We start from the raw sequence: 14,044 nt of genomic DNA, 5'->3' as shown, positions 1-14,044 counted from the left end.
TTGCCAAGAATGCTTTGTGGGTGATATCTGCTCCTGTGGTGATGTGGATGCCACAGAAGCAGCAGGCAAGGAAGCTGTTAAACAGACTACTATGTGCCATTTCATCATGATCATCATGTCAAGTTACCAAGAGGACTTCTGAGATTTTTCAGGACACTTGATGCAGACATCAATGAATTTAATTCTTGTTAGAAGCTTTTGGAAATGTATATTTCAGTTAGCACATATTGCAAGTTCTGTTATTTTCCCTGCTCAAAATAATGTCTGGCAGTATGGAGACCTTCCACATACTATCCTTCATTCACCATTAGCCTAGGGGAGAAGGTAAAGAAAGATACAATATAATGGCTAAGTTTTATATAAATGTATGCAATGTGTTAAAATTAGCAATAATATCCTCTCAGAATTATTGTCAAGTTATGTTTGAGCCAAAACATATCACCTTAGTGATACAGGCAGATTTTACCCTCAAGACATCAGATAGGTAGAAATTCACTTGGAATGGGTATTCAGATATGAAAATAAGTTCATACCTACAAAATATTCCAAATTAGTATTCTAAATCCATATTCTTTCTCTCTGCTTCATTTATATTACAATGTCATAATGTTTTCAGGAAGTTGAAGTATCCCTTTCCCCATTGAGTGCTGGGGGTGGTGTCCCTACGATATCTTGAGAAAAAAATACATATTTCTTGTTTATGAATGATTTAAAATGCACCTGGGATATAAAAGTACATGCCAAGCTAGAAATTATAATATTTTTTAAACATATAAGTATTTTCATTTAAATCAAGACATTTATGTGCACCTACTATGCACTGTAAACCATGTCAGATACTGCCAGGCACACATAATAACATGATTTAATTCTGGTTTCAAAGGAGTTTTTAATGTAATAGAAGTCAATAATGCTGTGTAACAACTCAAAATTTTAGCTCACACATCTGTGGCTTCATCTGGGCATTGGTTGCCCCCCGCAGGGCTTGGTTGAGCTTGACTCTCAGCAGTAGGTTGGGGCCAGTTCTGTCTGCTCCACTGGTTTCTCCTCATCCTAAAATCAGTGGACTAGCCAGGCATGCCCAACCACATCAATGGCTTTGGGCACATCACTTTCCCTGCAATTCACTGGCCAAAGCAAGTCATGTAGCCAAGCCCAACATCACTAAACTAGAGATACTCTGCCTGAGAGGAACTATAAAATCTCATGACGAAGGATGTGGGATATAGTAGGGATGCAAAATTGAGAAAATTAATACAACGCAAGCACATTAGGGGAAGATAAATTCACAGATACCTATATAATGAGGACTCAAAGGGAAAGGAATTGATTATGTCCCAAAGACACCAGGAAAGTGTTCTTCGAGGGGAAGGCATTTGTGCTCAGTCTCAAAGGGTGTTTGGATTTCAAGGGGCAGGCAGCGAGAAGACCATCATTCAAAGATGCTCCCTGAGCAAAGTCGTGGACATGTGAAGGACATTTTCAGTGCTAGGTTATAAAGCAGTAAACTAAAAGAAGAAAATTATTGCAGTACAAAAAGTATATGCATATGAAAACTGCAAATAGACACTCAGTGGAGATGTAGGTGTCAGAATTTTGTGTGTTATATATTATTACTGGAAGTTATTTGAAAAAAATGAGTGTTTGAAAAGTCCTAAGGTATGAACTGTGGAAAGGCACACAACAAGAGTTTTTAAGTCTTTAGAACTATAATTGGAGCTGGAAATGACTTTGAAATCATCTAGCCCAACTCACTATTTCAGATGAAGAAATTTCTATTTTGGAGAAAAAAACTACTCTCTCTCTATCTCTCTATCTATCCCGATCTCTATCTCAGTCTTTTAAACGTAGGCTCTACGTGTGTGTGTGCGCGCGCGTGCACATGCAAAATATATAAAATATATAAACACAATTAGAGAAAATAAATGTCTTCCTAGATGAATATATCCATTATAATGCAAAATATATAATATAGATATATTTGTAGAGAATAAGCTCTTTCTCTTACATCTATATTGAGATAGGGGGATATGGAGTGAGCAGACTCCTTATAGTAGTATTCTGAAGAACATAACTCCTCATAAACTTAACACCACTGTGTCCTCCTCATCAAGTGATCTGTTTGGTTCCAAGGAACAAATTTAACTCACATTATTTAAATGCAAAGGGAAGGGGTTATTAATAAGAAGAAAAAATAAATATGGCCATGTATACTCAAGGCTTAGAAGTACCAACCTGAAATCTAACAAAGGAAAGGGTGCTCCCCAGACCTGGGTCCCCTCCTTTGGGGTTCAGTTATCAAAATATGGGGGGGCAGATGCTAGGGGCCAGGTGAGGGCAAAGATAGCAAACTTTTTCTATACCCGCTGGCCTAACTTCCTTTCTGAAACTCATGCTCCTCATTTGTAAATGAAGCATATTTTCTGCCTAACCAAAATATAATTAGGAAACTAAATCAGTTTGTGTTCATAACATATGAAGTGTCCCTCCAGAATAGAAATAATGAAACTTTGAAGTTGTGCCCTTTAGATACTCACCATTAATTGTAGATCAGAGGTCAGCCAACTATGGCCCTCAGGCCAAACCTAGCTGGTTTGTTCTTAAAAAACAAAGTTTATTGCCGCTTCCATGCCTATTTATTTACATATTGTTTATAGCAGCTTTTTGCACAACACTGAGGTTGAGTAATTGCCACAGAGACGGGGCCCATATGGCCTGCAGTGCCTCCAATATTTCAGATCTGGTCCCTTAGGGAAAAGTTTGCCCATCTCTGGTGCAGAAGATGAGCTCCTCTCTGAAACTAAAACTTGCATGAGCTTCTGCTTCCGGTGATGAATTCAGCAGGGTCTGCCCTGGATGGGGAGCTATGGAATGAGAGGGTCACCCCGCAATTGCCTCCTTCTGGGGCTCCGCTGGTGCCGTCACTAACCCTTTGCTCTCTGTCCTTTGCCAGACTCCGACCTGAGCATGCGCACCCTGAGCACGCCCAGCCCAGCCCTGATATGTCCACCGAACCTGCCAGGATTTCAGAATGGAAGGGGCTCATCCACCTCCTCGTCCTCCATCACGGGGGAGACAGTGGCCATGGTCCACGACCCGCCCCCCACCCGCCTCACCCACCCGCTCATCCGGCTGGCCTCCAGGCCCCAGAAGGAGCAGGCCAGCATCGAGCGGCTCCCCGACCACTCCATGGTCCACATCTTCTCCTTCCTGCCCACCAACCAGCTGTGCCGCTGCGCCCGCGTGTGCCGCCGCTGGTACAACCTGGCCTGGGACCCGCGGCTCTGGAGGACTATCCGCCTGACAGGCGAGACCATCAACGTGGACCGCGCCCTCAAGGTGCTGACCCGCAGGCTGTGCCAGGACACACCCAACGTCTGTCTCATGCTGGAAACCGTGACTGTCAGTGGCTGCCGGCGGCTCACGGACAGAGGGCTCTACACCATCGCCCAGTGCTGCCCGGAGCTCAGGCGCCTGGAAGTCTCAGGCTGTTACAACATCTCCAACGAGGCTGTGTTTGACGTGGTGTCCCTCTGCCCGAACCTGGAGCACCTGGATGTGTCAGGTAAAGGGCAGCCGACCTGCCACCTTGGGAGGGGCCACTTCTTGATTACCATTAAAGATGGAGAGTAGGTGGGAAGGAGCTGACTTCCAGAGAAACTGTCTTTATGCAATCACTAGAGACCCGGTGCACGAAAATCAGGTCGGTCCCTAGGTCTGGCCTGCAATCAGAGCCATCTTCCCTGGCTGCCCACAGCCATCCCTGGCCCACCGCCCACCACCAACACCCACCCCCGGCTCCCCATTTGCCATCGGGTGATCAGAGCCTGCAGGCTAAGGGGAGGGACTGAGAGGTCAGCCGTTCCTTCTGCTCCCCAGTCCCCGCCCTCCCCTCCCCGCCACCACCCACCCCAGTTCCCCATTTGTTATCAGACAGTCAGAGACTGCCAGCCAGGGAAAGGGACCAAGAGGTGGTCAGTGCGCCTCATAGTCCATGGTCAAGCGGTCGTTCTGTTCATTCCACTGTTAGGGTCAATTTGCATATTACCCTTTTATTATATAGGATAGAGGCCTAGTGCACGGGTAGGGGCCAGCTAGCCTGCCCTGAATGACCAGGGTGGGGGGTTCCTGCTGAGGGGCGGGGCCGGCCAGGGTGAGGGGCCACAGTCATTCTGGTCCCTGGTCGTTCTGGTCATTCCACCATTTCGGTTGCTGGGCTTTTATTTTATAGGATGGTGCTGGAGGCCAGGGGTATCTCTTCCATCAATAATGTCAACTTCTTAGAAGAACTAGAGGCATCTTTGGTATGGCTCTTCCAAGTTAGCATGACTTTTCAATGTCTGTTCTCCCCATAACTCTCAGTTATTTCAGAGCAACCATAGATCATGGGAACCAAGTGTCCAATCACAGGTGCAGGTCCTTATGTCCCTGGGTTATTATTCTATAGAGCCTGAGAGCTGTGCTGTGGGCCATGCTCATGATTGCCATTTTGCAGACATTGGAGAAAACCCATCCTGGCCAAGTGTCTCCTTATATTTCACCCCAAGTCTCCTCATCTGTGGGTTGATTTTGTATCTTTCTTAAGCAAAATCCTCAAATACATAATGTAGAAGTAAGGCCAATTGAGTGGAGCCTTTAGTTCTTTTAAAAACTGAGGGAAATCCCAGCATGGCTGCTTTGCTCAAAAACCTCTTTCAGGCAGGAAGAATCAAAACCCAGACTCACCCTTTGGCGCCAGATGTGGATCTGGCCAGACTAACAGCCTCTCTTTATCTCATCTGTTGCCCAGTGAAAAGATGAACATTCGAGAAGCTAACGTGTGTAAGATGCATCAGGAAGTTAAAGAAATGAACAGCAGGAGCCACAACCTCAGGGATAGTTGGGGAGGGGTCAAGAAGTAAAAACCACTGGGACTGGCAAGTAAACAGAATTTGGGATTTACAAGCATCTGAGGTAAATGATACCCTGAAAAAAAAAAAAATCCCTGAGGTAAAAGCCAGTTCTCTCAGTTTGCTCTCTCTTTCAAAAGCCGACATCTGAAAATATTTCAGATGACAGTCAGTTATTTTTTGCAGATTCTTCCCCTTGCTGGCAAGCGACTGTTTGCTCCCCGCTTCAGCTGGCGTCGGTACAAAACCATAGTAACCGTATGTTCAGTCCTGAGCAGCCATCGGCATAATGAAGCAGGAAACCGAGAGGTTTTCTTACATTTTTTCCTCCAAGGAATTCTGGAAAGAGAAAGCATTGTGATGTGGTGGAAACTAATTTGAAGACCTTGTGATTTGGGACAATTCGCAGCTTCCTCTAGATGTCTTTCCTCTTCAGTTTAAAAAAAAAGAAAGGATTGGACTCTAACATTCTAAGATTCTGGGCATTGTGGGCCTCTTTTATAAACACCTCATTTTCTTTCCCTTCCTCCAGTTAGAAAATGATTTCTTTTTGGAATCCCCATCTTCATTGAAGGGACTCCCCATACAACTTTGATACAGGCTGCAAGCAATTGTGCCCTCTCTTTTGGAGTCCTGTTGAAATTCAATGCAAAAACTACTTTGGCTAGTTGAGAATGGAAATACCTGGGCTTCTAGCCTGGGTGAGTGGGTCCTGCTTAGCCCCTTTGACTAACTGGTATGTAAGTCGTAATGCCCTTCCTCTATAGTAATCTGACTATTTGGAAGTCTATATATATTTGTATAGGGCCTCATATGTCTCCCAAAGCCCTCCTGTGATATGTGTACATCAAGCACGTCAAACTCAAAGGCTAACACCAGCCAAATAAACAAGGTTTATGTTTATGTGGGCCACAAAAAAAACAAAAGCTTCAATATTCATAGAAACGTAGGTTTATTTTGAAAAGTATAGTATAAAAAAAACACACAAGAATAATGATAAAATTAATGTTTTCTCCCTGACACTTGGCATCTCTTCTCTGCTACTATCTTTCCTACTTCGGGGGAAATCTTGTTCACAGTGATTACTTTCAAAACTGACCCAAGGTGAATGTCAGTAATTCTGGATCTGTCAGGAGACTTATTTCCTTTCATAATTGTAAATAACTGCTCACACTGTTATATTGGCTGGGCTGCAAAAATATTTGTTGTGGGCCACATGCAGCCCGCAGGCCACGAGTTTGACATGCTTGGTGTACATAGAGTCCATAATAAGGGAAATCTGTAACTCGCCAAAATACAGAATTTCAGATATTAGCGGGGGGAGGAGGGGAGCTTTTCAGGTAGATGGACTTGAAAGATCTAACAAGCCATAAGGATGAATTTGTTATCACAGAGGTGCCCTCCATTTCTGAGAGAATCTGGGAATTGCTATAGTGATACCAGGGGCAGCTGGAGGACTACCAGAGGTGATCTCATCTATGTCTTGTTCTCCTTGGTTCTTACAGCTGGCCTCTGACAGTGGCCACCTTCTCAACGGCAATAAGCTTGACTGTGGAAGACTCATTGCTGGTCTAAATCTTAATTCCCCTGAGGACATGAGAGACTTCCTCTCCCATCCCCAGCAATCAAAAATGCCCACCTTGAAAGTTATCTTTTCAAGTCATTGAAAATAACTATAACCAGCTGTAATGTTTTCTTTATTATCACATATCACCTTTATAAATGTTTAGTCAGGGTTCTCCAGAGAAACAGAACCAACAGTGGATCGAGTCGAGAAACTTTGCCCTAGTCTGACTGTACAAGTAACACTCTCACTGAGCCTGAGATGTCCCCACTTTTAAAAACGAAGGTTATATTGGATGATTTCTAAGGTTCTCGCTATGTCTGTAATGTATGACTGCATGAAATAGCCATTGATATCACCTACAGAGCGATGGACCAGTTTCTTTTCAACTCAACTTCACAGATCTGTAAAAATTAAGGCTAACATTAAAATTTAAAAAGTACTGATCTAAAGTAATATAAGCATATCACAATAGTTTATTTACCAAAACTGAGCTAAACTGGCATTTCATTAAAATTGAAACTAATTTTCAAAAACAATGCCTAAATTTCCTTGAACCAAATACAGTATCTTTCCTGGTTTTGCTAGATATTTTAAACATATATGGAACAAAGTTTGTCATGTACTCTTGAAAAACAAAGTACCTTCCAGGCATCAGAGATGGGCAGCCACTACAGTGGATACATAAATTCAGTATAAGCAGGATTACAGTCAACCTAGAAAAAGAAACTCAAAACAAAGGAAGATTTCAAAGCCAAAGTTCAGGAGTACCAACCACGGAGCCCACTGGAGCAGCACGGGCGCCTCTGACGAGTCGCATCTTTGTTCTCCAGTGCTGCATTGTATGCCTTACTCCTTCCTGAGATTCTCTGACTTGGTAGCACGTGGCTTTTGAGCCATGTTGTTCCCAGGACCTGAATTCTACACGCATTTCCTGGGCAGCCTGCCAAAAAGTGGGAGGAAAGTCCCAGCTAGTACTCTTGTGCAGCTGCTTGGAAGCCTTGGATATAAGTGAGAAACACAGAGGTGCCCGAGGTGAGGCACCTGGCTTAAGACATGCCAGAGGGATTCGGGTAGAGCAGAGAGAAAGTGAGCAGTCTACGTAGTGTAATAAACTCTATCTACATATGCATTTATTTATATAATATATAAACTATACATACCAATTATTTATACTTACACACTAAAAATACACTGTGCACATTTACATGGTAATGTATAGTGAGTTTAACTACACAATGAAATAAGTGTTTCATATATATAAGTGTATAATAATTATATGATATATAGTGTAAATATGAATATAATCCATACACATGCATGTTCTTGGGGGGAAAGGGGTTAGAAACAATGCTTAGAGAGGCATCTAAAGATATCGTCCTGAACTTAAATTTCCTTATATGTAAAATGGACTGTTTTAAAAATCAGGTAAGAAAATGTTTATAAAAACACTTTGTAAACTTCATAAGTCAACACAAATAAAAGGCATTATAATAAAATATAGGCAACTGTTTTACAATGTGAATATACATCAGCCAGGGTTGAAGTTTTGAGGACACTTAAATGTTAGAATTGGATTCTTCTACCTGATCTTCCTATAGAAGACTCTATTCATTCTATAGGTCATTCATTCATTCATTCATTCATTCCTCTACAGATACTTAGTGAGCACCAGTGTGCTCCCGGTGTGAGGGAAACAACAATGAACAGCCCAGAGTCCCTTTTCTCAGAGCTGACATTCCAGAGTGGGGACAGCAAACACTTAGATAATCCCACAAAGTGACAGAGACAGAGCGCTGCGAATGAGTGGGAGACAGGCAGGGGATACTGGCTCACACAGGGTAATTAGGGAAGAATTGTCCAGTAAACTGACATGTGCTGAGAGACCTAAGGAAGTGGTATGGGCCCATGGAGATCTGGGGGGGCCCAGTCCAGTGCGTGGACCTGAGGCAGGAGGGAATGTGACAGGTCTGCAAGGAGGCCAGTGAGGTGGAAGGAGTAAGAGCCATGCTCAGAGTGCACTGGGCGCACGTCCTTGAGGCCCCTAAGACGTATATTTTACTCTGGGGTCTGGGTGCCATTCAGAGGCTTTGAGCAGAGTGACATGATTGCAGTTCTGTTTTCTATAATCTTTCTGGCAGCTGTGAAGTGACTAGAAGGTCGGGGGTGAGGCAGGGCAGGGAGACTGTTGGAGAGGCTAGAACAATAATCCAGATGACATGATTATTCTTCCTTCACCTAAGAGGATTGAATTGAATCCCCAGATGGTCACCTTGTTGGACGAATAACTACATGTATTTCCCATAGAGTTTTTGGAGTATGTCCCTATCCATTATCTGGCTGCATCCTCATTATCTCCCTATATTGGAGGCACACCAGCTGTTCATTCCTGTATTGTAAGGAGAGTCTTGAGATAGAAAAGTTAGGCCTCTTGCCTGAAGCCATAAGAAACAGACTTGAACCATGTGTGACTCCCAGTCAGAGCTTTTTTAGCCAAACTGAGGTCTGGGCCAAGCCTTCTCTCACATATCACACTTCTTTGGAGCAGAGAGCTACCAGACCATTATGGGGAAGAAGTAACCAACCTTTACTGAGCTCCCAGGACCAGGGCCAGGTATTTACATGGTCTCATTTCTTCTTTACAGCCACCTTTCAGGGAGCGTCAACATCCCCATTTTAAGACGAAGGAAATACTCAAAAGGCTTGATTTGCCCAATGTCTGCCAACTAGAGATGGATCTGGAGTTGGAACCATGGCCTTTCTGAGAACCCCCTTAAACTCAAATAATCAAAATAGTTTTTTTAAAAATCAATGAATAGGGAGAATCCATCCTTGCTTTCCTTCTCTGTAGGGGCCCAGTAGGGAAGGGGATCGGCTGGGGAGGGCAGGAACCTGTGACGTCCCCACCCAGGGCAGCCCCTCTTCTCCTCCCCCCCCCCCATACCCCCATTCCCCACGGTTGCTCTGAGCATGTGTTCTGTCTCTCTGTGTAGGGTGCTCCAAAGTGACCTGCATCAGCTTGACCCGGGAGGCCTCCATTAAACTGTCCCCCTTGCATGGCAAACAGATTTCCATCCGCTACCTGGACATGACGGACTGCTTCGTGCTGGAGGACGAGGGCCTGCACACCATCGCGGCGCACTGCACGCAGCTGACCCACCTGTACCTGCGCCGCTGCGTCCGCCTCACCGACGAGGGCCTGCGCTACCTGATGATCTACTGCCCGTCCATCAAGGAGCTGAGCGTCAGCGACTGCCGCTTCGTCAGCGACTTCGGCCTGCGGGAGATCGCCAAGCTGGAGTCGCGCCTGCGGTACCTCAGCATCGCGCACTGCGGCCGGGTCACCGACGTGGGCATCCGCTACGTGGCCAAGTACTGCAGCAAGCTGCGCTACCTCAACGCGCGGGGCTGCGAGGGCATCACGGACCACGGCGTGGAGTACCTCGCCAAGAACTGCGCCAAGCTCAAGTCCCTGGACATCGGCAAGTGCCCTCTGGTCTCGGACACGGGCCTGGAGTGCCTGGCCCTGAACTGCTTCAACCTCAAGCGGCTCAGCCTCAAGTCCTGCGAGAGCATCACGGGCCAGGGGCTGCAGATCGTGGCGGCCAACTGCTTCGACCTCCAGCTGCTCAACGTCCAGGACTGCGAGGTGTCGGTGGAGGCGCTGCGCTTCGTGAAACGCCACTGCAAGCGCTGCGTCATCGAGCACACCAACCCTGCCTTCTTCTGAAGGGACAGCTTCCGGCCGCCGCTGTTTTCCTACAGCCATGAGCAGAAGGAACTGTGTGTTTTTCAAGCAGCCTGTGTAAGCACCGACACCCACTCGTAACAGCTCTTTCTTCCAGGAAGGTTCTTAGGCATCTGGCTTTTGTTTTCTTCTACTGTCTCGGGGGCAGCCGAGGTCATGGAAAGGAAGGGGGTGGGGTGGGCGGGACAAAGGTCTATTGCAGTAAACGGTTTTGTTGGTCAGGTCAGGTAGTTTGCAGCAAGTTTCTGTGCTCACGAAAGACGTACCTCAGAAAGCTGATTCAGTGGCTTTGGAAACATCCCCTTCTGCCTCTGTCTCCTCCTGATCACATTTCCAGGGGCCTAACACCCCCATCCCTCATTTCCTCACTTTTCCATAACACCTTATCAGGATAATAATGCTCTCCTCACCCCCTCCTCCTTAAACTGCTTGATTGGCCTAAGCCACACTCTTCAATCCCACACCCAAGCAAATTCTTGTTAAATCCATGCCACAGCGCCTGGTGTATGCAAAGTACTTGCAAAGCTGTTTAGAGAATCTCTTGCATCAAGCAGCATGGTGCAGGAGGCGAGACCTGCATTTGCCCCCAGCTCTGCTGCCAGTGAGCTCTGAGATCTCGGGCAAAGCATTTGACCGCTCCGGGCTTCAGCTGCCAGCACTAATCAAGAAGCCAGCTCCAGGATTGGCTTCATGCCCAGTTTAGGACTGAAGGAACCGAGATGTCAATGAACAGAAGTACTTTGGCCTAGAGCACAAGAAGCATCTACTACCTCTACCAAGAGTGTAAGTTCTAAGGATGCTTTCGGGAGATTCAGAAGTGCCAACACCAGTGCCCTCTGTGCCCTTCACTCCATTCTGAGTATTACCCATCCCTGTTTCTTTGGATGGCTGAGTCTCCTGGGCATCTTCTCCCACCCTGCTAGATCAGCCCACTTCCTACCACCAAGAAATTCCTAACCACAGCAAAGCCCACATCCCCCAGTCAAGTTGATCTTTCAAATGGAGAGTTTTCAAATGGAGGAAAGACCCTCACAGTTTTTAACTAACAAGCAAGGCCCCAAAGAGCACATGTCCTGCAGTGCACATGTGGCCTGCATCAGGCACATCTGCCCTGCAGCTGGCAGGAACAGACACCTCGGTTCGTTGTCATGCAGATCACATTTCTCCTTTTCTCATCTATTTATTTCTTTGTGCGTCCAGACTTCATCACATGAAGCCTGCTGGGGTTAAGTCATAGTGTTTCGTTGTGCAGATTGCCACCTCGTGTGCCTTCCCCTGTGGCTGTCTGCATGTTCTTTGTCGAAGAATGCAGGGCAGGCTTCCAGGTGTTCAGATACTGTTCACTCGAAAATGCCAGACAGATTAAGAGGGGACACATTGATAAGGCTTTTGGAGCTGGCTCACCAGCCAGGCCCTTGGAATAGAACATTAAAATATCTGCCAAGTATAAATTTTAAATGGTCCTATTTGGATAGAAATCCATTTGCTAGCCACGTTCATGTGAAATCAGGATGCCAGAAGAAATTCCATTGCTTATTTTCATGTAATTGACTTGCCTTTTGTTAATAAACACATGACCTTTCCCAAATTGTTCTCTGGCCGTGCCCCTCCTTCATCACTGTTCAAACCATTCATCCTTTCTTTCTGAAAGTGTCCACCATCCAAACCCAGAATCTCTGCATCTCCAAGGCAAGCATGTGGAATTTGTCTCAGACTGAGCTTACGCACCACTCGACAACTGCACTCCCACTGTAGGCTCCCTGCTTTCCTTTGTCTTATGTTGGGAAAGAGATAGAGTGAGATGGTGTCTTCTCTCCAGACAACATCCTCAACAACTTAGATATGCAATCAAGGCCACCAGGGGGAATGAATTGTTTGGCTGGGGATAGTATCTAGTGATAGCCATAGAGCTTAGCACCATAAAAGGGGTTGAAGATAGCATTCCCCTGCTCTGTGACTTGTGACCTTGTCTAACGTTTCAGAATTTGAGTCACAAAGGATTGTTTCTAACCCATGGCACTGGGGTCTTCCAAGTGAGCTGTTTTCATACTCCCAGAATGAGACGGGAGATCCAAAATGGTTCCCTGAACCAGAGAAGGGGAGTCACAATACAGATATTTTTATCACCGCCACCTAACCACATCATCAAAACTGTCTTCCAAACATGAGACAAAACCAACTTCCATACTGACTGCCCAGCACATACTGTTTTTCCCAGTTTCTCCCTTTTTCTCAACCTTCTTTTCCATTCTGCTTCCCCTTAGGGTGTGAATCCATGACAAAGGTTGCTGGGGAAATAGCTCAGCAGATTTTTAGAGACCAAACAAAAGGCCTCATAGGAAATTTATCTGTTTTAAAACTGCTTCCTTCCTGCCTCTGCTAAATTGAATGCTCATTGTTGTTGTTGTTTTTTTAATTCTAATGTTCAAATCACTGCGTGCTGTATGAATCTAGAAAGCCTTAATTTACTACCACCAAGAAATAAAGCAATATGTTGGTAATTGGGTCAAGCCTCATTTACTATCCTGGCTAGAGGAGCATGATGTTCAGATGGGACACTCAAAAGTGAGCAAGAAACTTGCCTTATGTTGAGGTGAAGAGCAAGCCAGGGCACTGCAGCTGTTGTCCCTGTAAAGTTGCATCCACGGTTCTGTCATTTCCCTTGGCTCAGTGACTTTGGCTGAAAATTAGCAAGTAAGTGAAAAGTCTTTACCTTCCCAGTTTAATTCAGATATTCGTTCCTTAACCCACACTTGCAGCCAGATGCATTTTGGAATTCATAATTATTCATATTTTAGGAAGTTATCTGGCATATTTTGTAACAGCCCTGGCAGACTCTGGCACAGCACCCTTATTCGAACATGCTAATATTTCTGCATAAGATTATTGCAAACTCTAAATAGCTTGCATCCCTTCAGGTCAGGTTCTGTCACCAAATTAATTTGTGCCCAAAAATAATGGGGGAAAAAAACTTCGATTTTTTTCAGATCTTTCTAGATTTCAGAAGTATGGATAAGTAACTGTGCATCTAAATGTTATTCTCCTGGCACCAGTCACAAACATTGAAAACATCTTCAAAATTATGTTGACCATTAGTTGTTAAAAAAAAAATTCTTTAAAGTCTTAGAGCATTAACACCTGGAAGGATAATATGGCAACTTGATCTAAAAAGGAAAAATATCCATCAGTTGGAAAAAGAGAAATGCCAAACCTCTACTCACCCAAACCCTTAGATCTGAGAGATCAATATGGCAGAAAGCAAGTACTGAGAGATGAAAGGCAAATTTCATCGTTAGCAAGTAGAAAAGTTTTAAGAGATATCAATTTTAAATCTACTTATTCTCAACCTTCTTATCACCCTATGTCAGCTGCTTAATGACTCCCATTTAAACCAATAGGACTGTTAACATTCAGAGCATTAACTTGAAGTAGCCCTTAATCTTATCAGGCAATCTTATTAAGGTCCCAGAATAAGGCCAGCAGTAAATTAAATGCATTTGTCCTTTACATTTACAATTGTCCAGAATTAGAAAATGTTTTCAAGAAGTTTGGTATCCAGGAGCATGCTTGAGTATTTTAAGGGGAAAAGTAAAACATTGCTTTTACTGTGTCGGACTTTTCAAAGAGAAGTCACCAAAAGTGGTGCATTTGTTCAATAGCTGGCAATTATGGTCAGTTCAGAGATAAGTTAATTTTGTGAAATGCTGAATAGACAGTGGAAGAGGGAGAGAGAATATCTAAAGACTAGGTAAATATTGCAGTGAAAACATTCATGCAGAAAATCTGTGAAACAAATTGGTTTTCCAGGTGCTGCTAGCCAAATGGTTTCTTTTTGATTCGTAC

At 44.7% G+C, this 14,044-nt stretch overlaps 1 protein-coding gene across 3 annotated transcripts in view; it reads left to right on the top strand.

Annotated features, from left to right (window-relative positions):
* The window catches only part of FBXL7 (F-box and leucine rich repeat protein 7), a 327,587-nt gene extending 314,885 nt beyond the window's left edge, over positions 1 to 12,702 (top strand). For 2 of the 3 annotated variants that reach the window (XM_059694757.1, XM_059694759.1), the window contains exons 3-4: positions 2,954 to 3,565; positions 9,447 to 12,702. In XM_059694757.1, the coding sequence (XP_059550740.1) occupies positions 2,954 to 3,565; positions 9,447 to 10,183 (1,349 nt within the window). In that variant the 3' untranslated portion in view covers positions 10,184 to 12,702. The remainder of the gene's footprint in view (positions 1 to 2,953; positions 3,566 to 9,446) is intronic. The other variant, XM_059694758.1, reaches the window with a different exon arrangement.
* The last annotated feature ends 1,342 nt before the right edge of the window (positions 12,703 to 14,044 follow it).

This window comes from Myotis daubentonii, chromosome 4 (genome assembly GCF_963259705.1).
Source record: "Myotis daubentonii chromosome 4, mMyoDau2.1, whole genome shotgun sequence".
In the NCBI taxonomy this organism is placed as follows: Eukaryota; Metazoa; Chordata; class Mammalia; order Chiroptera; family Vespertilionidae; genus Myotis; species Myotis daubentonii.
The sequence above is the reverse complement of the archived record's forward strand: the minus strand, read 5'-3'. Positions and strand labels throughout refer to the sequence as shown.